The sequence below is a fragment of the Geotrypetes seraphini genome, chromosome 11 (genome assembly GCF_902459505.1).
Source record: "Geotrypetes seraphini chromosome 11, aGeoSer1.1, whole genome shotgun sequence".
Lineage (NCBI taxonomy): Eukaryota > Metazoa > Chordata > Amphibia > Gymnophiona > Dermophiidae > Geotrypetes > Geotrypetes seraphini.
This window is the reverse complement of record NC_047094.1, coordinates 93226183-93249450: the sequence shown is the minus strand read 5'-3', so window position 1 is coordinate 93249450 and position 23268 is coordinate 93226183. Positions and strand designations below refer to the sequence as shown.

The 23268-nt window shown below is 42.2% G+C and overlaps 1 protein-coding gene across 6 annotated transcripts in view; it reads left to right on the top strand.

Moving 5' to 3' along the window:
* Positions 1-23268, top strand: part of OSBPL2 (oxysterol binding protein like 2) — a 198932-nt gene that overhangs the window by 114645 nt on the left and 61019 nt on the right. For all 6 annotated transcript variants that reach the window (XM_033914054.1, XM_033914060.1, XM_033914059.1 and 3 more), the window contains 5 exons: positions 12212-12359; positions 12582-12657; positions 14900-15034; positions 15594-15691; positions 19436-19618. In XM_033914054.1, the coding sequence (XP_033769945.1) occupies positions 12212-12359; positions 12582-12657; positions 14900-15034; positions 15594-15691; positions 19436-19618 (640 nt within the window). The remainder of the gene's footprint in view (positions 1-12211; positions 12360-12581; positions 12658-14899; positions 15035-15593; positions 15692-19435; positions 19619-23268) is intronic.

The following is a 23268-nucleotide window of genomic DNA, read 5'->3' as shown; positions in this document are numbered from 1 at the left end:
CTGTCTGGATGCGTTCTCCAGACGGGATGGACACTTCGGCCAATCTGTGTTACAAAATTTATTTTCCTAATGGCCAACCATCCCACCTCCCTCTTTGTTAGCTTGGAGGTCACCCATGTGTTAAGAATATGCTGCCTGCTTGTCCTGGGATAAAGCACAGTTACTTACCGTAACAGGTGTTATCCAGGGACAGCAGGCAGATATTCTTACGTCCCACCCACCTCCCCGGGTTGGCTTCTTAGCTGGCTTATCCTAACTGGGGACCACGCACTCCTCCGTCGGGCGGGAAGGCACTCGCGCACGCGCGGTGCGGCCAACTAGAAACTTCTAGTTAAAAAGGTCCGTACCGAGGGCTCCGTCGGTGACGTCACCCATGTGTTAAGAATATCTGCCTGCTGTCCCTGGATAACACCTGTTACGGTAAGTAACTGTGCTGAATGTCTATTTGCAAGCTTTTGTCTTACATCAGTGTTTGTTAGTGGAGGGAGTTTGTTTTGCTATCCTTGATTTGACACTAGTTTGTATGTTAGAATGTTTCATTTTACATCTCTGCTCTGTATCTCTTGTTGGGAGGGTTTTATTGGTTGATCTGGGAATGCTCCATGAATGAATAATTGTAGTCTATATTCTCTGAGAGTACTTGTGCTTCTTACCCCAGGCCTCAGAGGTGTGCAGTAGAGAATGGCATGGGGACAAAGTTTGTCCCTGCCCTATCCCTGTGAGCTCTGGTCCCACCCTGTCCCAGTGAACTCTGATCCCATCCGCAGAAGCCTCGAATAGTTATGATTTTATATTGAAATTATTTCATCAAAGTAAACAATATTCTCTGTACAACTGTCATTTTATATATCACAAATACAGAACAAGGTTCGATAAAACCCCTCCTCCCCCCTCACAAATATCCCCTCCACTATCAAGATAACTGAACAAGTCAAATTACTACAAAATACATGTTTCATTCATAAATATAATAAACCCAATCTAATAAAATACTGGTAAGTGTGTACAAGTATTTTTTCATGTGAACGACAAGTTCTAAAAAAAAAAAAAAAAAAATGTTTGTATGAAGTTCTGGAAACCAATAATTTTCCAGATTTGCAAGTATTTTTGTGAGTGACCACGTAAAATCTTTGAGTGATGCTCCTAGAATGTATGAGCACTTGCTCACATGCTGTGCTTAGAGGGAACATAGGTCTTAGCACAGGACATCCTCAAAAACCAAAAACATTTTCTCCCCTACCCCCTCCCTTCCTGGAGGTAGGTTTCTGTTCTCTTATAAAAAGGTATTTAGCATTCTTGATTTTAAAATAAGGCTGCTAACTCATAGGTGATTAAAAAAACAAGTCCATCTAGAGTTATCATGAATGAATCAGCAGGAGCAGCAATAAACCCAACGCCCCTGACTGCAAATTGCACAGAAGCACAGAAGACAAGCTACTCCAGACTGAGCTACTCAAGTTCCCCTGATTTCCTGCTCCCGTCTGGCACACATGGGCACTGCCTTTCTGCATGTTACTAGCACTGGCTGGACCTGTCCTTTCACCCCTCCCCCTTTCCAAACAGGACAGAGCCCACAGCACCCATCCAGCGGCACCTTGCAAAACAAGACAAAGCTGTAGGCAACCAATGAGAGAAGAAAAGTGCTGAATTAATCATGCTTTTTGGATGCTAGAATTTCTGAAACCTACAAAGAACCACCTTAAGATGTCTAAAGCCTGGCTATCAGTTTTATCATGTCCTAGTAGGGCTTGTTTATGTTTTACTGATCATGAGCTATTCAGCTCATACTTAAAAACATGAGAAACTGAAGAATATAAAATACTGTAAATTTAAGTCTGAGATGCCTATCAGTAGAGCAGCCCCTAAATGGGAAAAGGAAGGAGGAGCAATGTTTACAAATGATCATAATTAAGATTCTGACAGCACCTAAGAGCTACTGCTACATATTCAGAGCCCTCTGAAGAGGCATACATATGGGGCATACACCAGAGTCCAGCAGTCCCCCCCCATGCAGATGAGGCACCCCCCAATGCAGATTGGCATCTCTGTGCCTTTCTCCCACAACTCGCCTCTCACCCTGTGTCTATTTTACCTCAAGAAACTTCAGCCATCAGGGGGAAGTTACATCAAGGAGGGACTCGGCAGAAGGAAGGTCCCAGAGCAGGCCTCTGATTCTTCTTCTCTGTGGTGGCTGATGCTTCTTGAGGTAAAATGGACACAGGGTGAGAGGGAGATTGGGAGGGAAGGCACAGAGATGCTGACCCGGGTGCAAATTTTTGTTCTACCACGGGAACATGACTTTTTACTGTTCCCGCAGGGTGGTAACGGGCCTTGCTTCCATTCTCATTTTCCTGTTCCTGCAGATTTCCTTCAGGAACCCGTCCCCGTCCCCGTATCATTCTCTACTGTGCAGCTAGGTCCAGGCAGCCACTAGTACCAGAGGGCTCGCCCTGGTGGAATGAATGAAACATTTTTCTTGTGTGTGTGGTTTGACTCTGTTAGGCTGTAACACTTTGGTGTTATGTGTATATATGGTTTATGTATTTTCATGATATTATAATAATATACTTAATTGCATGGCTTCTGTCAGTTTGTAGTTTTCTATCGCTTCCAATCACGTTACTCCCTGATTGTAGCTCTGAGGAGGGAGTTGGGGCAGACTGCCTTGGGCTGCCCCTGCATTGCGTGTACATATGTACTTCGTAAAACACTAAGGGCTCCCTTTACAAAGGCGCGCTAGTGATTTTAGCGCGCTAGTCACTATCGCCTCCTTTTAAGCAGGCGGTAATTTTTTGGCTAGCGCGCACTAATCCTGTGCGTACGCTAAAATCGCTAGTGCACCTTTGTAAAAGGAGCCTTGGGTACATTGTACCTTCATCTCAGCTCCATGGGAATACCTATGCATGGTGTGTGCATAAGGTTGCACAGTCTTTCACATGCATATCCAACCATATTTTACATGTAAAACGTGCTTCTTAAAATTACCACATGATTTTCCTGAAGACTATTAGAAGGTTACCTTATATATGAGACTGCCAGAAACACCAGGCCTCGAAGTTCTATATATGTAAATATCGTTTGCATTTGAAGCATTATTGTACAAACAGGTCCTACATTTCTTGTGGCTATTCTATGACTCATTTTTTATCATTTTATTCCCTTCACTGACAAATGCCAATATACTAATTGTAGAAGACACAGTAAACTGGTGGGGGGGGGGGGGTTGAGGATAAGAAACAATGAATATAATTAATTTAACCCTTTAAAATTTCCAGAGTTTTAGAACTGGAAAAAATGTGATAGCATTAGAAAAGACAAATCATAACATAAGAATTGCTATACTGGATCAGACCAAGGGTCCATCTAGCCCAGTATCTTGTTTCTAAGTGACCAGTTCAGATCACAAACTCTAGGCAGGAGTCCAAAATGTAGTTAGATTCCATGCTAGTCCTTCCACCCCTTAAGACAAATTCCCTCCACCACCCCCACCCCCTCCCAAGACAAGCAGTGCTTTTCCTCAGGTCTGTTGACTTTCTTCAGGTACTTGTTCAAACTTGTGTTTTTTGTGGGGGTTTTTTAAACTCTGCTATGGCAACTACTTTTACCATATCCTTAACTACTTTTACCATATCCTTTGGCAATGAATTCCAAAACTGAGCTATTGAGTTGTGCTAAGCTGTTCAATTCAACTCTAGATTTATGTACCTGCCATATCTTCCCTTAGCCATTTTCTTCTCCAAGCTGAAGAGTCATAACCTCTTTAGCCTTTCCTCACTAGGGAGTCATTAGGTCCCCTTTATCGTTTTGGTTGCCCTTCTCTCTACCTTTTCTGATTTGTTCTATATCTTTTTGAGCTATACTGGGGGTTAATCTTCATCACTGTAAGTATTTAGGAAGTTTACTCATTGTAGTATAAAATTTAAGATGACGTGTACCAGTAAGGGTATTCAGCATTACTTTGTTTCTCCTCACAGAGGCTGAAGTACTTTCCCCATAGTTCAAGCAATCTAATTTTTATTTGATTTTTTTTTTTTTAAGCCTTCTTGCTTTGAAATGTCTCTTTCCTTCTTGTCAGCAGCAGATGAATCCAGAGATGGGTTGTGTCCATTCAACAGCAGGCAGAGAGAGAGAGCGCCATCTGAGCTCTGTCATATATAGGATGGTATGCTCACTAGTCAGCCAGTATTCTCTATCTTTGCAGGCAGATAAATGATTTCTCTCCTGCTGCTGGTTTAATTTGTCGCTCAGTGTGACCTACAAGTATGGCTAGGTCCAGCTCCAAGCACAGCTAAACTCTTGTTTTGGCTTTGCTAACTCAGGGCTGGATTCTCAAAACTTACTATGCCTTTAATGATGGTCGCTAAACTGGTTCCTGCCGGCTTAGCTGCCAGTATTTTACTCCCGGATTCTCAGAACAGCTCACCGTGGTCTTTTCCAAGCTTCTTAGCAACCTCTGACTTTGCCATGCAGATGTAGTACAGTGATTAATATTAAAATGAGCACTCTGGGCGATTCTCTATCATCGCTGGGTGATTCTCCAAACGAAGCGCTGGGTTTTAACAACCCCAGTACTGTGAAAAGCACGTCTCGGGTACATGTATCTGGATGTGACTCGTGTGTTTTTTAAAGTTAGTTTTGGAGCTGTTTCTTGGCACCAAAATGCTGGCGCAGTGACCATTTTAGATTTCCCAATTTTTTAAGTTCCCCAGAATCTTCAAATCACCTCATTTTGCCTCACTGCCCCATCACTGTGTATGGAAGTATTAAATAAAGTGCTAATGTGTGCTAATTCAATAATAAAAATAGTCTTGCGATGGCAAAAACTAACTTTATTTAATACTTCCATATACAGTGATGGGGCAGTGGGTTTGGCTATAGGAGCTTTGGCTTCTGGCTGAATCACACATTTCTGAGTGTATGTGACAAAAAGTATAGAATTTTCTTACACAATTTATTTAAATTCTCTTTTTTTTCCTTTAGGAGTTCTTTATAGCATTAATATCTTACTTTATTTTTGACCTCCTACTCCTCACAAGATTTAACAATTCAATCCCCCTACTACCTTTATACGTTGTGACATTACTTCAGTGAGACAAGTCTCAGCTACAGGCTTCTTTCAGAGAGCCTTTCCTCAAATTCACAGAGGCTGGAGTTCCTTTATACACCATTCAATCCTTTCTTCCGAAGGTTGTTTCGGCTTTCCATGTCAATCAAGAAGTCAGATTGCTAGTTTTCCAGTCCGTGGATTCTAAGAAGGACTGGATTCTAAAGTTGGATGTGAGAAGAGTACTTCTCTGATATCTTGAGGTCACCAATGATTTTAGGTTATCTGACCATCTTTTTGTGCTCATTGTTGCTACTGCTGCTGCTACTACTACTACTACTATTATTTCTATATACCATAACATAACTTTATTCATCTATACCGCCACGATCTTATGACTTCTAGGCGGTTTACACTGAAGAGAACTGGACAATCAGCGAATTACAGAATACAAATAGTAAAAGTACAACATGTTTCTCAAGAATAGTCAGTATAAAGTACAGAGTCACAAAGAGTAAGAAAACAGTCCCTGCTCGAAAGAGCTTACAATCTAAACAGGTAAGACAGTCAAACAGGATGTCATGGATACAGTTAAGGGGAACGATTAATCAGCTGGCTGGGTTGGAGAGCAGAGGAGTAGGGTTAAGGATTGAAAGCCATATAAAAAAGGTGGGTTTTCAATCTGCTTTTAAACAAGGGAAGGGGCTTGATGGACAAACTCGGGTAATTTATTCCAGGCATAAGGGGCAGCTAGATGAAAGGAACAAAGTCTGGAATTGGCAGTGGAGGAGAAGGGTAACGTTAAGAGTGACTTATCTGAGGAACGGAGTTCTCTGGAAGGTGTATAAGGAGAGAGAAGCAAGGAGAGGTATTGAGGGACAGCAGAATGAACTCACTTGTAGGTCAGCAATAAGATCTTGAACTGTATGCGATGACAGATAGGGAGCCAGTGAAGTGACATGAACGTAGTGAGGTTGGTAGAAGATGAGTCGCGCAGCAGAGTTTTTCACAGATTGCAAGGAGGAGAGGCGACACTGAGGGATACCAGTTAGGAGTAGATTGCAGTAATCTAAGTGTGAGGTTACGAGAGTTTGGACAAGGATCTGGGTAGTGTGCTCAGAGAGGAAGAGGCAAATTTTGGTGATATTGAAGAGATAGAAGCGATAGGTCTTAGCAGCTAGTCAAGCTAGATGTGGCACACTGGCCTCCACAGCCACAATCTCCAGATGGATCCATGGGGCCATTTTGCAACATATATTGCCTATGGAAAACAGTCTTCAGTCTCCATAAAGGCACATTCAAGTAGAAGTGTGGCTTCTTCGTGGGTGGAAGCTCAGGCTGTCTTTACCCTAGGAGATTTGTAGGTCAGCAACTTGGTCCACTCTACATACATTTTCTAAGTTTTACAGAGTGGATGTAGCAGAAAGGGAGGACTCTGCCTTTGGAACCTCAGTGTTACGCGCCAGCGCATTGATGCCGCCCTAGATTTCTGGGACTGCTTTTGTATGTGCTGTATGTCCAGAATGACACACCTATTGCACTAGAAAAAGAGATTAGGTTCTTACCTTGATAATATCTTTTCTCCTGTAGCTGCCTACTGTTTCAATCAGAAAGTTGAAGTCCAAACTGAAATTTGAATGTCATTTAGACCTTAAGGGTATGAAGAATCTTTTATTGCTATAGCACATTGGGGTATTATTTAAGTTCTATAAATGTTTCTGTTTGCCAACAGGGAGACAGCCAGCAGGTTGTCCTAGTAACTGAGCAGGTATCCTTTTGTTAAAAAACTAAACAAAACACAAAAAAGAGGTCTATCTGTCTTCATCTTTTGCTGCTTTTTGTCTGTAAATTGTTCGGGCACTTTATGGACAGGTGTCAGAGACAAGGTCTTCTGGTCCAGTTGTGACCCGAGTTAAAGCTCAGGAGCTTGGAGTAGTCTGGTGTGCATACCCAAAGGTTAAGCTCTCCCAGGGGCACTGGGTCTTATAACATAACATAAATGTTTATTTATATACCACATTAGCCTTTCGGTTCAAGGTGGTGTACAGCCGGACTCATCCTGTGCTTCAGCTCAGAAGGAGAATTTTCTGCATCGGATTTGAAAATTTTGATGACCATATCACTGTTGTTTTCCGTATCACTCTCTACATACATGTTTCTCCGAAACACGGACCGTGTAGGGTCCGTATTCCATGTATATGAGAGCCATTTTTAAAGGATTACAAATTTATATGGTTTTTAAATAAAGATTCATGTCTTTGTACATTCCCATCTGCAGTTTCTTTCTTGTTTTGATGTTCGCCTTTTACTGCAGACTCGTTGAATTTTTCTTTGTTTTGCTTTGCAGGGTGGTAAAAACCATCAGGAACAATAATTTTTAACAAATTAGAATAATACAGTTTTACAAATGCATAAAAAAACAATAAACAAAAAATTGAGGTTTGTGATGGGGTAAGATGATGAATGAAGGTTGTCTAGTCTTGGGTCAACAAAGGGTTAATTTAAAACTGGGTCATCAGGTTTGGGGAAGAGATGTATTTTCAGGAGGTTTCTAAAATGCATGTATAATGTAGAATGGACCAGATGACTCCATTTTGGATCTTTAGAAGTTGCTTGGTAGGATAAGAATTTATTGATGAATCTCCTATGCGAGAAAGGATGAGAAGGAAAAGAATGACTGGGGTTGAGAGGGAAGGTAAAAGAGATGATTGGTGTCGAGAGGTCTGCTCAGGACTGGAAAATAAGAAATGATTGGTGAGGTAATCAGGCAATAAACCATATAGGGCCTTATAGAAGAGACAGCCGAATTAAAAAAAAATAACTGATTCTCAATTTTTAACCAGTGGAGTTTATTGTAGAAAAGGGTTAAGTGATCAAATTTTTTCAAGTTAAATATCAGCCTTACTGCAGTGTTTTGAATTATGCTTAATTTCTGGAAATGTTTGCGAAGTCCAGATAGGTAGATGATGTTGCTGTAGTCCAAGATACTGAGAACTAGCGATTGGACCAGGAGAGTAAAAGGCGCTTGGTCGAAGAATTTCCTGATGGATCTAAGTCTCCAAAGAGTGGAAAATCCTTTGCAGGTAACATGATTGATTTGAGCAGTCAACGATAGCTGTCTGTCCAAGTGCACGCCTAAGATTCTGATTGTTGGTGATAAAGGATATATGGTTCCCCTCAAGGTTATGGAATGTAACATAGAGTTAGAAGTCGCTAGAAAGAATTTTGTTTTTTCAGCGTTTAGCTTTAATTTGTAACAAGACATCCAATTTTCTATTGTAGCAAGGATGGATTCTATTCTATGAATTTTGGCTGGTGAGAGACTGGTGACATGGCTGCGGAAGATCCCTGCCTGTTCCTATGATTTGGATCCATGTTCCCAGGGATCTGCCCTGGACAGGTCTGGACACATTGATCGCAAGCTTGGTTTGCGCATGGCTCCATGTGAGACCTTTACTCCCTCTTTTGGGGTGGCCTGTTGGCCCCTGTCAAGATTCCCTGTTCTGGCCACTGGTTTGGTAGTATGTGACCATGTTTTTCACCTCATCAATTGTGATGCAGAAATTTTTTTTTACAGAGAGCGACCACAGCATATCTTGGTCTTCCGACAAGCCTGGAGGGTGACTCGCTGGGTCTCTGTATGGTTCATTTGGGGGTTTTTTCACAGTTGTGGATAGGCTGTAGTTCTCATATCCTAGGGCTATAGCTCAGGCTGGGAGCATTCTCTACCTAGCGCTACTGCATGTACTTCTCTTGGAACGTGGAACTCTGCTTCCCCGGTTATTCCCACTTCTTCTTGGGAGTTGGAGTGCTCCTGGCTCTTTCATATGGCTTAGCTGCAAGTTAGATAGGCTGCTAGGTAGTTCTTGCCTTGTCGCAGCCCTGTTCCAGCATGTGGTCCATCTCTGGCGCAGACATGTAATGCCTCTGGCCCTGTTGGCATGGGGTTGATGGTAGTGTGTAGCACCTTTTGCATATTTGGCTCAGTTTCATCTCTACAGAAGCCCCATCTCTGGCTGTGGCCCATTTAGCTCAGCTCTTTCTCTGAGTTCCATTCCTTCTGCATGTTGAGAGTTAACGCCTCCTGCCTGTTTAACACCTTAGGTGGATCAGCTCCATGTAGGAACATGAAGCGAGATTTCTCCTGTCTGGTACAAATCTATCTAGGCATTGATTCCCTCTTGTGGTGTAGAGGATGGTGCCTCCTGCCTGGTCAATTTGGGTCCAGCTATGAATCAACTCCAACTTGGGTGGTAGAGCAGGGTGCCTGTTTCCTTTTTGGCATGGCTCCAGCTAGGCTTGGCTCCATCTCTGAATGTAGAGTGTGGCGATTATTGCCTGCAATTGCAGTTCCATGTCTAAAAGTAGGGTGGGGTGTTTCCTGATTCTGTGAGCTCCATATCTAGTTGTAGAATGTGGCTACAGTTGTCTGGCACAGCTCCATTGTAGGATGCTGAGCATGGCTCAAGCTGTTGGTTGGCACTGTTCCATCTCTGGATCTAGAGCACATTTGTCTGTGTTGCCTCTGCTTGATGTGTGCTACCCCACTGTTCTTCAACCACCGTTCCGCGGACCGGTGCCGTTCCGCAGAAAATTCCTGCCGGTCTGCGGAGGGCCGGCGAGATCGACGCGGTTAAATTTCCTGTCGGCATCTCTTCTCCTTTCCCTTCCAGGGCTTAGGATTGCTGCAGACAGCAAAAAGAAACACAGAAGCCGCGGGACTTTTCCTCTTGCCTGCATGCTATAGGCTTTGCCGATCCTGATCCCTCCCCCCTCTGAAGTGACTTCCTGTGTTTGAGGGGCAGGATTGAGACCGGCAGAGCTTATAGCAAATAGCAATGCAGGCAAGAGGAAAGGTCCCGCAGCTTCTGTTTTCGTTCAGAGTTCTGGGCAAGGGAACTGTAAGTAAACTGTTAAGAACTAGGCTGCTTCCAATTTAGTGTCAGTTATGGTGAGACCAGCCATTGTGACACTGGAGTCACTCTGGGGCCAGCAGCCAAGGGAGAGATTAAGAGATGCTGGATTCCCACGTGTTGTGGGAAGGGGATGGTAGACCCGGGGGGGGGGGGAAGAATTGGTGTGACAGAAGGGAGATGGTGGATCCCCTTAGGAGAGGATAGTTATTGGAACTAGGTGGGAGTTGGAAGAATAGGGACACAAAGACAGATGCTGGACCTTGCAGGGGGCAGAGAGACATGGAAAATGCTGAACAGGAGGGTGGAGTATGAAGACAGAAGTAATATGTTGGACATGGGTAGAGGGAGTAGGGAGACAGAGGGGATATGCTGGACATGGTGAAGGGGGAATAGGGAGACAAGGAGAAGATGCTGAATAAGGCATAGAGGGAGTAGGTGATGGAAGGTATCTGCTGGATTAAGATGAGGAAAAGAGGGGAGGTACTGGAATACGTTCAATATAAAATCATAACTGAGGCTTGTTGGGATGGGATCAGATGGTTTGCGGGGACCGAGCTTGCAGAGACGGGGCGGAAATGTGTTTTTTAAATTTCAGTCTTAGTAGTTTGCCAGTCCACAAAATAATTATTTTATTTCTGCCGGTCCACAGGTATAAAAAGGTTGAAAAACATTGTGCTACCCCATCACTATGGGTCGTGATTGGTGCCATCGTTTGAGACCTTAGGTGACTCCATTGTAGAGCACTGCTCGCTCACTGGTGGTTGAATACTACTCCGTGTAGGGCTACAGTGCACAGTTCTATGCCCAGAATTCAGTGCATTAACTGGTCTGGTTTGGACCATCTTTCAGATGCACATTCTTTGCCAGTGGTCAGCGAGGTACTTTCCTTGTCTCGAAAGTGTATCCTTGGCGCAGCTCCTTCCTGTGGGAAAGTTGGCATGTTGTCTTTGCTATGGTCCGCCTAGCCTTTGGCTATGATTCAGCCTCTCCACCAAGGAGGGGGGGGGGTGTTCTCCCTCATCTCCTCTGGAATCTTGGGCAGCTTGGAGTCAGTTTGATCACACCAGACTTTGTCAGACTGATCCTTGTAGTTTAGTTCCTGGTTTTGAGTGGGGCAGCTTTCATTCTTTGGACAAGTGCATGGTTTCTGGTTGTTCCTTTGGGGTGGAACTCCTTCAATTGTGCGGCTCTTATATTGTTCTTGTAGATGGCAGTTCTTTGGACCTTCCTTCAATTCCTTGAGGGATAGCAGACTGCGTGGTTTGGGATAAGCTTCTTTCTATGTTCTTGTTATTATCTCATCCTACTGAGAACTTCTTTATCCTACTTGTCTCTGGATTCATCTGCTGTTGATGACAAGGAAGGAAAATTATGTTCTTAATTGATAATTTTCTTTCCTTTAGTCACAGCAGATAAATCCTGGGTCCTGCCCTTTTTCTTTCAGGATCAAACTGTTTAGTTTCTGGTTTTCTTTGCTCCTTAGGGATTGGAATGTGGGTGGCCTGGATATCAATTTTACAATGGTGAGGAGGGAGTTATTTGCCAAATGGCTTTTCAGGTTCATCCTGCTGCTTTGTTACAAGGAATACTGACTGATTAGTGAGTATACCATCCTGTATATGACTGAGCTCAACTTGGTGCTCTCTATCTCCGCTTGCTGGTGGATGGACACAACCCACTCGTCTCTGGATGCATCTGCTGTGACTATAGGTAAGAACATAATTTTTCCTTGTGCACAAGGCCAGCTCTGACATAACATGTTGGCCTACATTCCATTCCTGTCAGGTTGATTTTTAGTTTCAAAGTAGGGTGGCTTTTTCTTTGGAGGATTCCTGCTACAGCCATGTTACTGAATTGGCCTGTAATATTTGTGCTTCATCAGCTGAAGGAAACAAAAGTATATTGTTGGTTAGAAGGAATTAGACCGTTCAGCTGGACTAACTGTAATTGTCAGTTTCTTGGAACCATATGAAGCAGTTAATAACCAACTATCATAGTGAGTAAGCAATAAAGCTTAGTGTGAAAGACTTTTTTGGTGTGTGCGCTCTCCCAGGAAATGGACAGAATTGTTAAGAGCTGGGTCATTTGTAAAGTGTAAGCACAAAAGGAATGTTCTACAGCAGAGCATGTGGATACTAGGATGGCACCTGGCAGTATAGTTATATTCCTCTTAAATTCACAGTACAGGAGTCGGTAAGCTGCCTCCAATTTCCAGGAACTCTGCTGAGATGGTCATTTTTCAATCCTACAGGCTTTGATTCTGATGCTTCTTCAGGGGAATTTTCAGAATTAATTCACCAGTCAGCTGATATGACTCTTCCAGAAAACAATAAGAGCAGCAGAGCTGAAGAGCAGAGAGACAAGATGTGGCCTGAAGAGAATGGAATTGGGAAACACAGGTGAGGGTTTTTTTGTTCAGTGCTGGAGGATCTGACCGTGTGGCAGGTTTTATGCATTAGCTGCTATTCAAGGTTTAGTATGTTTTGTATGTTAAAAGTTTAAAGTGATGAAAGGCAGTGATTTAAGAGAGCGTGTGGTAAATCTGTCTAGAGGGGATGTAATCTAGCAGTCGTGCTATAGATAGTCTGTGCCAATTTAATTGTCTTTTTTTCTCTCTACAGAACATCCTTACCAGCACCTATGTTTTCTAGAAGTGATTTCAGTGTATGGAGTATATTAAAGAAATGCATCGGTCTAGTAAGTGGGCATGGACTTTTTTTTTATTGATTACATTTACAATGACACACTTATTTAAGTTACTTTTTAAGTAGGGAAACAAAAAGTCCTATAGTGGCAAATATAGAACAAGGAAGCTGGAAGCCATAGATTAAAAATTAGCAGTTTGGGAGCCTCTGCCTGCTGGAATTTGCTTTAACTTGAATTTCTGCAGTTGGATCCCTTATCTTCATACTTTGTTTTTTTCCTTAGTTTCTTCCTAATTTGGACCACTTGGTTTTCCTTCTCAGTGCATTCTTTTTCAGAGGTCATGTTTATTTTCCAGTTTAATAGGCTGGATCATATTTTGAAGGGAGAGAGAAAAAGGCTTGGTGATCAAGTGAACGTTTTTTCCCCATAACTGGGCTCGTAAAATATGCTTATTAAAACAAACCCAGCCCTTGTAATAGATAGCCAAACCTTATCTTGAACCAAGTCAGTCAAGGTTCAGATGATGATTTATTCTGCATTGGGACCTACCATTTTACCTTACAATTAATGGTTGAACACCAGGTGCAATAACATTACATATAACATATGTACATAAGGTTAGAGAAGGGCAGTGTCCTACCCAGGCTGCTTGTGGCAATAATGCTAGCCTCATTTGCTTTGAGCATTTTAGGTAGCATGTCCTCTGCTGACATTGGGAGTGGTTAGCATGTTTCCTGTTTGCTTTCTCCTGCTGGCCCAGCTTTCTTCTGCTGGCCCAGCTGCTTTCTGGACATGTGAAATTCTTGGTGAAACTCCTTTGCTATAAAATGCTGCCCTTTCTTTTTTGTGCTCCTGTACTTGTGCTTCATTGGAAAAGCTTTGCAGTTCCATTATCAGGGAGCAAACTCTTTAAGTGCAATTCTAAAAATTGGTCTTTATGTTCAGAATCAAACTCTACTTTAAAGAACTTTCATTTTCATGATCCTGTTTGCTTCAGCCTTCTGTAATAATGAAGGGAAGGGATTGGGTCTTACATACCACTTTTTTGTAGTTATACAACCACACTCAAAGCGGTTTACATACAGATACTTGGCATTTTCCCTATCTGTCCCAGTTGGCGCCACAATCTGTCTAATGTACCTGCGGCAGTGGAGGATTAAGCGACTTGTCCAGAGTCACAAAGAGCAGCACAGGTCTGGTGCATCCTCTGGGATTGCCTCACTTTGTAAAATTTAGATTACAAATGGTGTTTTTATGCAGTCTATTTCAAAACTTTTACACTGGCCATTGCTCTTTACATTACTTGTGTGTAAGATCAGGCACTCTTAAATGCTGCTGCTGGGATTATTTTTTTCTCTAGAGTAGTGGTATTCACTCTTTACCTTTGATGGCTGCCAACAGGTTAGGTTTCAGGATATCCTTATGTATGAGAGAGATTTGCATACAAGAAGATAGTAGATATGCAAATTTCTATTATGCATATTCATAAGGGATGTTCAACCGAATGACCATTAGGGTTTGGGAGGACTGGGAGTGAATACCAAGGAACTATAAAATGCAAATGATTAAAGGAATCTCAGCAACACTGGTGCTGTGCAATTGATTGTGTGCAGAACATCCCAGTAATATGAACAGGGAGAGAAGAAACCAAAACCCAAGGAGACACAAACCATGAAAGAGGATTTTTGAGTTTTTATTTTTCTAGCTTATAAGAATTGTTCACCTGCTTTTCATTCCTATCTTGAAATTATGGTAGTGAGCTCAAAGCCATCCCCACTAAGTGAAGAGTCCCCTTGGCTGAGACAGGCCCTCTGATCCCCCTCAGACTGTAACGATGCCTGTTCTGTATCATATCTGACATCCCTATTAGGCCATTTGCATTGTGGTGATGGTCTTCTCATGCCGGTTATATTGAGTTATTACTTAAGGCAGGGGTGGGCAGCCATGGTCTTTGAGGACCACAATCCAGTTGGGTTTTAAAGATTTCCACACTGAATGTTCATGAGATATATTTCCATACAATGGAAGCAGTACATGAAATCAACTTCATGCATATTCATTGGGGAAATCTTGAAAACCTGACTGGATTGTGGCCCTCAGGGCTTAAGAAATCTCAAATGGAAAGCCTTCCTAATAAGGCCTGTAAACAGTATATAGAACTTGCATTTCTGTGTTTCTGAAATAACTGCATAATACTGAATAGAGAATCCCATCAGTGACAAGTTGAGCCATTTGTTTTACTGTTCTTCTGAAGCCTTAAAAGTAGTAACTTTTCACTTGTTCTATTCTTCAGGAACTGTCTAAAATTACAATGCCTATTGTTTTCAATGAACCCTTGAGTTTCCTTCAAAGAATAACTGAATACATGGAGCACATATACCTCATTAATAAAGCCTGCGCTCTTACAGACTCTATGGCAAGAATGCAGGTATGTGGTAGTCCTTTGCCAGATATACATGAGAATTCCGCTGTGGCTTGGGCAGATTCTCCTTCCAGCACTTCTTACCTCGTCTCAGCGTGAAACGCACTGAAGTGTGTCTGTAAGCTGCTTCCAAAGCTATAAAGTAGAATTTCACCCCAGCCAATCACAAGGCCACCTACTATAAAATGTTATTGTGCAGAAATGAGCATTCATTAACCCCTCTAGCGGCCATTGAAAATCCACCTAACATAAAATACATTCAAATATAGGCAACCACATGGTGTACGAGTCAAATAATTAAGATAAAATGTTATATAATGCTAGGTATATTTTGGAGGCAAACATCTTGGTACTTTTCTGGAGTGGAGATGGTTTTTTGCCTATACTGTTTCTCCAGGATGCGTAATGGAGGAGAGATGCACTTTAAGTAGCTGGGATTTTTTCTTGATAGACCAGCTTTCAATGCACAACACTGTCCTATTCTATCATCCTTCTATTTATTAGTAAAATGACTTAAATTTTTGACGTGTGTAACTAGTACTCTTGTGATGTGTGTGTATTGCAGACTGTAGCTGCATTTGCGGTTTCTGCTGTAGCTTCACAGTGGGAGAGAACAGGCAAACCTTTCAACCCTTTGCTGGGAGAAACATATGAACTGACAAGGTGAGACCATGTTCCACCATCTAATGCATGCTCTGGTGTGTAGACGAGGAAAATTCTTGACCTTCCTAATTATATACATAGAGTTCTGAGACCCTAACAGGAAATTATCTGGTTATAGTAAATGTGTTGTCTAAAAGAATTAAATGTAATCCAGTATTCTGATACATCTGCGTTTCTGAAACAATATTTAGGGGCCCTTTTACCAAGCTGCGCAAAAATATACTTTAAAAAAGGAAAAATGGCCTAACGCAGGACCTGCTAAAGTATTGAGTTTTGTCATTTAAGTGTGGTTTAAAAAAAAAAAAAATTGAGGGGAGGGAGTTTGTTGGGGCATAGAAGCACTATTCAGCTAAACACTGACATCACTATCACACTAACTGCTTAATGCCTCCATAACCCAGGAGCGCTTAATGCCACTTACATGCATTAGAATCTCAGTTAACCGGCACGCTCACCCAACTGGCAAAATAAATTGCTGGGGGGAGTCCCCTGAAGCAGCAAACCCCTCCCCCCCCTCAAGCCCTGAAACAGTAGAAGCAGCTGCAGTCGTGAGCCGCTAGCCCCCTTCCATCCTGCCCCAAAGTAGCAGTGAAGCAGTGATCCAGAGCTGCAAACCCCTCTCCCTCCTTCAAGCCCTGAAATATCAAAAGGCGGTGATCCTGAGCCGCAAACTCCCCCTCCCCCACCCTCTGCCTTGAAGCAACAGAAGTGGCAGTGGTCATGAGCTGCAACCCCCCCCCCCTCCAGTGCCGAAGCAGCAGAATCGGGCAGCGGTCCTGAGCCGCGAACCCCTTCCGCCCTCCTTACCCAAAGCGACAGCTGGTCAGCAGGTGGCAGCACTCAAAATAGGCTGCTTGCGGTCAGCCCCGGTAGGGCCTTTTCTCTGAAGCGTCACTTTTGGCATGGCAGAGGAAATGAGCATCCTGTTTTGAGCACTGCCTCCTGCTGACTGGCTGTTGCTTTGGATAAGGAAGGAAGGGAGGTGGAGATTTATGGCTCAGGACCGCCATCTACTTCTGCTCCTTCGGGCTGAAGGTAGGAAGGGGGTTTGCAGCTCAGGACCGCTGCCGCTTCTATGGGGCGGGAGGGAGAGAATTCAGATCTGGCTCCTTGTACAGTAATTCTCAGACAACCAGAAAAAGTTATCTGACATCCACCAATCTCTATGGGTGCCAGATAACTGAGATTCTACTGTACAAGGCAGAAAGTGCTCCCACATTAATTTCTTTTCTTTTTTTTTATGGCGGCACCCTAATGCTAACATAAGCACATAGCCAGAAATTCAATAAACACAAAAATGTGTATTTTATGACCATGTTAGAAATGGGTTCAGCACATGGGAAAGACACCTGCATTAGAGCCCACTAAGACCAGTTATTAGTACATCTTAGTAAAAGGGGCCCCTTTTGTTTTTTAAAAAGAATTATAGCCAAAATAATCCATGTTGGCTTGCAGCACTGATATTAGTTCATGCCGGTTGTCTGTTCTCCATGTGATTTTTCTTCCTTACTTCTTTTTTCTCATTTACTGAAACTTTAGTCCTGCACTTTCTTGGCCTTTTGCCTCTCTGTCTTACTTTTTAAGTTTTCTATTAAATAGCCAGGAAATTTAGGGGTCAGTATTCAAAGTGATTTAACTAGCCAGAAACTGCTCTTGGCTGGTTAAATCTCCTGTTTAGGCCAACCACTAACTTTCAGCAGTACTTAATCAGTCAGTGCTGAACTGAAAACTAGTTATTTTGGGGACATTCCAGGGCGCAGTTGGCACTTGGCAGTTAAGTGCCAATATTCAGCACTTAACAGCTTGGTTAACTGCATAAATAGGACTTTATGTGGTAACTGATAGCTGAATATTGCACTTAATTGGCTATGCATAAGCCAGCTCTGACAACCCAAAAATTCAGTTCCGGTGTACAGACATGGCCTGGTATTGAATTTACAGGTTTAATACCAGCAGTGACCAGCAAAATGCTGTTTTCCACCCACTGAATATTGGAGCCGTTAGTTACCTTGAAGGCAGAAGAGGCGTGACAAAGCAGGACTCAGTAAGACTTTGGGTTTTGCTTTTTTCTCAGGGCCATGAGAACCACTTTGACAGAATCTGTTTTTATTTTGGAAACTAAATACTGATAAATGTGATCTTTAAATAATGTAACACAAATGTAGCACAAAATTTAAAAATTTAAATTGAATCAGGTTGGGCAGACTGGATGGACCATTCGGGGCTTTATCTGCCGTCATCTACTATGTTACTATGTAGCAAAAGTAGAGCTATAACAACTTTTGGGGTCTTCAAACTGCCAATCATGTAGCCTAGCATGGTTGGACTGCAATCCTCATTGGATCCGTTATTTTGATGTATATTTCTTCATGCAAAATCTTATTCTGATTATTGCTTAATGTTTCTCTTATTCATCTCAAATAATGGATGAGAAAGACTTATCTTAAATAACCGCCACCTCTTCCAACGAGCCCCGTTTTGTTACTTCTTCAGGGAAATGAGGTGTTATTCATAACATACTGCGCTGAAATAAATAAATACTTTTGTTAGTTAACCGTTCTAAATAACTAAGCTCCTTGCTCTCTACAACGATCTATAAGTTACATTTTTAAACTTACCCGACTGAATTGTTTAAGCTCAGCTCTAGGCTGTAATCACGCTGAAATACAGAAAGCAACATGGCCGCAGCGTCTCTGCTGCATACAATTTAAATCAGAAACAAGAGGAACGCCCCTGAAACGTCATCGGGGAATCCCTGCTGGGATTGAGTATGGACAAAAAACCTTTACTTTTCTTTGAAAACTCGCTTAAAAGCTTAGTGATTTCCAGAGTGTTTGCAGAAAATAAGCTTGCAAAATGCTAAGAACCTATTAGGACAACAGCAGGACTGGAAAATGAAAAAATGAAGCCCTTAACACACGTCCTAAGCCTTCGTTTTTTTCATTTTCCAGTCCAGCCATTGTCCTAATGGGTTCTTAGCATTTTGCAAGCTTATTTCTGCAAACACTCCGGAAATCGCTAAGCTTTTAAGCGAGTTTTCAAAGAAAAATAAAGGTTTTGTCCATACCCAATCCTCGCAGGGATTCCCCTATGATGTTTCAGGGGCGTTCCTCTTGTCTCAAATTGTATGCGTCGGAGATGCCGCAACCATGTTGCTTTCCGAATTTCAACGTGATTACAGCCTAGAGCTGAGCTTAAACAATTCAGTCGGGTAAGTTTAAAAATGTAACTTATAGATCGTTGTAGAGAGCAAGGAGCTTAGTTATTTAGAATGGTTAACTAACAAAAGTATTTATTTATTTCAGCGCAGTATGTTATGAATAACACCTCATTTCCCTGAAGAAGTAACGAAACGGGGCTCGTTGGAAGAGGTGGCGGTTATTTAAGATAAGTCTTTCTCATCCATTATTTGAGATGAATAAGAGAAACATTAAGCAATAATCAGAATAAGATTTTGCATGAAGAAATATACATCAAAATAACGGATCCAATGAGGATTGCAGTCCAACCATGTTAGGCTACATGATTGGCAGTCTGAAGACCCCAAAAGTTGTTATAGCTCTACTTTTGCTACATTTGTGTTACTGATAAAATGTGATCTTTAAATAATGTATTTAGTTTACAGATCTCTGACATAGAACATTTATGCCTAGTAAGTGTGGTTTATTTTGGAAAGACAGAAGCAGGAGGTTCTGGATGTTTAGTGCTATATATTCACTCTGTTTGCTTTTGTTTTCTTTGTAGGGAAGAGCTGGGGTTTAGGTTTGTTTCCGAACAGGTCAGTCACCACCCCCCAATCAGTGCTTTTTACTCAGAAGGCCTCAATAAGGATTTTGTATTTCATGGCTCTATCTATCCCAAGCTAAAGTTTTGGGGGAAGAGTGTCGAAGCAGAACCTCGAGGGACAATCACGTTAGAGCTTCTGAAGTAGGTGGGACAGGTTGAATTATTAGGGTACCAAATGACTCCAGAAAAAGGAAGATGGATAGAGACATTTGGTTTTTGCTTCCATTGAAAGCAATGGAAGTAAAACCTGGTTGTCTCAATCCATCCTCCTTTTTCTGGAGCCATATGGTAACCCTATGAATTATATCACATCTCTTTGGCCTTCCTTTTGAAAATGTAGCTTTGTGAACTATTTTGATATGAATTAAAAGCCCTTACCTGAAATTGTGAATAAAACATTTGAGTGTAAAATACATACACATACATAAATACGTTGCAGAGAGCTGCTTAAGGAAAAATGTTTCAAACAATTGTGATATAAAAAAAATGGGCTCAGCAGTGAAGAGACTGTGTCCAAAGCTGATAAAACAATTATTCAGAATCGATAGAGGGCTGACTCATCCATAAGTGGTACAGCTACTAATACTCCTCTATTTTCCCATAGACTCAGTGTTTCGTTATTTGCGATTTTGCAGTTTACAAACATTTTCAGGAACTGTACGAGTTCAAATAATGAGAACAGACTGTATGCGACCGTTTACTGCTGAAGGGCAAAAATATCTCCACTCACGCACTGATAGGATTATTGACTCATACATTGACAGGAAAGGAGACTTTTTTTTTTTTAAGTCTTCAGCTTCCCTTATGTTCATTTCTTCTCTCTCTCCCTCCCCCCCCCCCCCACCACCAAAAATCCCTGTTGGTGTTGTGGACCCTGACAACCCCCTTCCTTACATACCTTGAACAAGAGACAGGAAGAATGCCCACTTGCTTCTGCCTCTCTACTACCGTTTAACCCTATGCAGTGCATCCTAGATGTTTTGTGTAGGAGTCGTCTGTCAAATAAGGAGAAAAGGGGGAAGGGATTGGGACTTGTATATTGCCTTTTTGTAGTTTTACAACCACACTCAAAGCAGTTTACATACAGGTACTTCAAGCATCTTCCCTATTTGTGCCTATGGGCTAACAATCTATCTAATGTACCTGGGGCAGTGGAGTGACTTGCCTAGGGTCGCAAGGAGCAGCACAGTTTGAACCCACAGCCTCAAGGTGCTAAGGCTGTAGCTCTAACCACTACGCCACACTCTCTTGCAAAGTGCATCCCCAGATGGGGTTGGCGTTGCTATTTTGGAATATGGTGGTACGAAGGCAGGAGCAAGTGGGCATTCCATCTCTCCATACCTTGAACAAGAAACAAGAGCGTTGGGGAGGAGGGGAGTCAAGGTCCACTAGACTAATGGGGATTTTAGGGTAATGTCAGGAGGGCAGGGACACCTTTTGGGGTGGGCCTTCTCAGATAGGGGGGATTGGGGGTCCCTTTTTTTTTGGGGGGGTGGGTAGGGATGATAGCTGTTAGAAAGATTAGCTTGTAGGGGCAGAATAGCTAATAGCCTCCACTTGAACGATGTTTGCAGGTGTCTTAACACAAGGTTTTGCTTCTGAACGAAACCCTTTATATATCAAGAGCCCAGAAAATTGAGTGCTACCTCTGGGTGCTGGACTAAGGGCTCCTTTTACAAAGGTGTGTTAGGGCCTTAATGCGCGGTAATATCGCACGCTAAATTGCCTTGTGTGCTAGCCGCTACCACCTCCTTTTAAGCAGGCAGTAATTTTTCAGCTAGCATGCGCTAAAACTGCTGGCGCACCTTAGTAAAAGGAGCCCTAATTTTTTTTTTAACATGAAATGTCAATGTAAAGTCACACTACTGTTTCTCCTCCGTCATTTTGCTATCTCGCCTTTCTTTTTGTGATAGAACCTACTTAAAATTTGTATCGCTTCATCATACTCTTTGTATGTGTATCTGGAATCGGAGGAGGTTACTAGTAATTTACAGCAGTGCTCCACTTCAGGAAATCTGTGTTGGTTACAGTAGCCAACCTGGAGGGGGGAGATTATAAATAACTCGAGTCTTTCAAGTAATTCTTGGGATTGAAATAAAAATCAGCAAGGAATGGGACATTGAACCGTTTATTGTGTTGTAACTGCTGGCTACCATGGCAGGAACTCTATGAGCATTGGAGCTGTTACTACTGCGGCCAGTGCTAAAAACTGCGCTACGGTTTTGTAATTTGGGAATGTGGGGGGGGGGGGGTAAATTAGCTGTAAATGCTCTGGATGTGTGTGTGGGGGGGATTTACAGTGTGCCTTTAGTGGAGGAGCCCTGGTCTTGCAAGAAATATCTAATACCAATATCCATAATGTACAGTTTGCAGGTTATAGTTAACGGAAGGTTTTTCAACACAAGTTTTTATCCTAATGTGACACAAACCGGAATCTAGTACCAATATATTTATTTCTTTGTAATCAATCGGTCATGAGCAGGGGAGTTAGGTGAAGAGGTATGTTTTTCTTGATTTTCTAAAGTTGAGGAGTCCCTCGAGGGATCTGTCCCGCAGGGGCAATCGATTCCAGTGTGAGTAGGAATATCGTTTAGCAGTTTGCAGTTAGGGCACGACCGAGGGGCGTTTTGAGGCATATGCTGTTTCAGCTAACTCCTGCGGCGTTTTTGCTGCTTTCTAAACCCTGGTTTCTGTTAACTTCTGTTTTCTAAGGGAAAGGGGTTCTCAGAATCTTAGTGTTCATCATTTACCTGCAGGGAGTACAAAAAATTACCCGCTTCCATTGCTTTTTTTATTTCTAAGCTTCAGTTTTGTTTTGACATTTCAACATTTATGTTCAAATCTATTTTATTAAGCAAGTACAACAGCAAGTACAACAGTAGTAGAAAACATGGTATACAATTTCACCCAACAACCGCGGCGGACTGGACTCTGATGTCCTCCACGATCAAAGCAACACCCCCACCCCACAGAGAGAAACCCCCACCCCTCCACCCCACCCTCCCCCACTCACCCAGAGAAACATACAACTCTCAAACATGGAAAATCAATGGCAAACAGATGCAGACATTTCAACATTTAGTTTCAAGTCATTATAGGCTTGAATAAAATGCTAAATAGGTCCTGGTGGGGTTATTTTCACATAGCTGGAATGTACGGTAGAAATACCAGTAAATCAATTCTCAAATTGAGTTTAAAAAAAAGTCTTTGAACAAAGTGCTTCCATTAGCCTGTTAATCCTGCTTCCAGCTTTCAAGGTAATTTTCAACTTTAATTTGTCTTGTCATGATTCTTGCCATGTGTTGTAACTTTTCTGGCTGAAGTCCAGACAAAGACTTTTTCAAGGAGCTGGGCCTTGTTTCTATGAGAGCTGATGCAAGCACAGCTCCAAAACATCCACTGGCAAGCTGTTTCCAGACAATGCCTGCATTCGTATTTATGCCACTATGCATTCTTATTTAAGCAGCAGTGCCTAGCACTATGATTATATCAGACTCTGAGCAATCCAAAAATTAAACTTTTGGAATAAAGCGGGGCATGTGGTTCACAAAATAGTTCTTTTTCCTGTGTGACAGACTGCAGTGTGCAATAAAACCAGAACTGACTCAATCTTTCCAAAAGAACATGGAGCTTTACATAGAACTTTGAAAATTTCTTTTTCGGAACAAGATGCTAGGAGATCTGAAGTTCAAACTACACAAACTCTAGGCAAGACAAATTTCACTACTTGGTGTGGAAATCAATATGGCAGGCGGTGTGGGAAAATGTAAACAAGAAAAAGATAATATTGA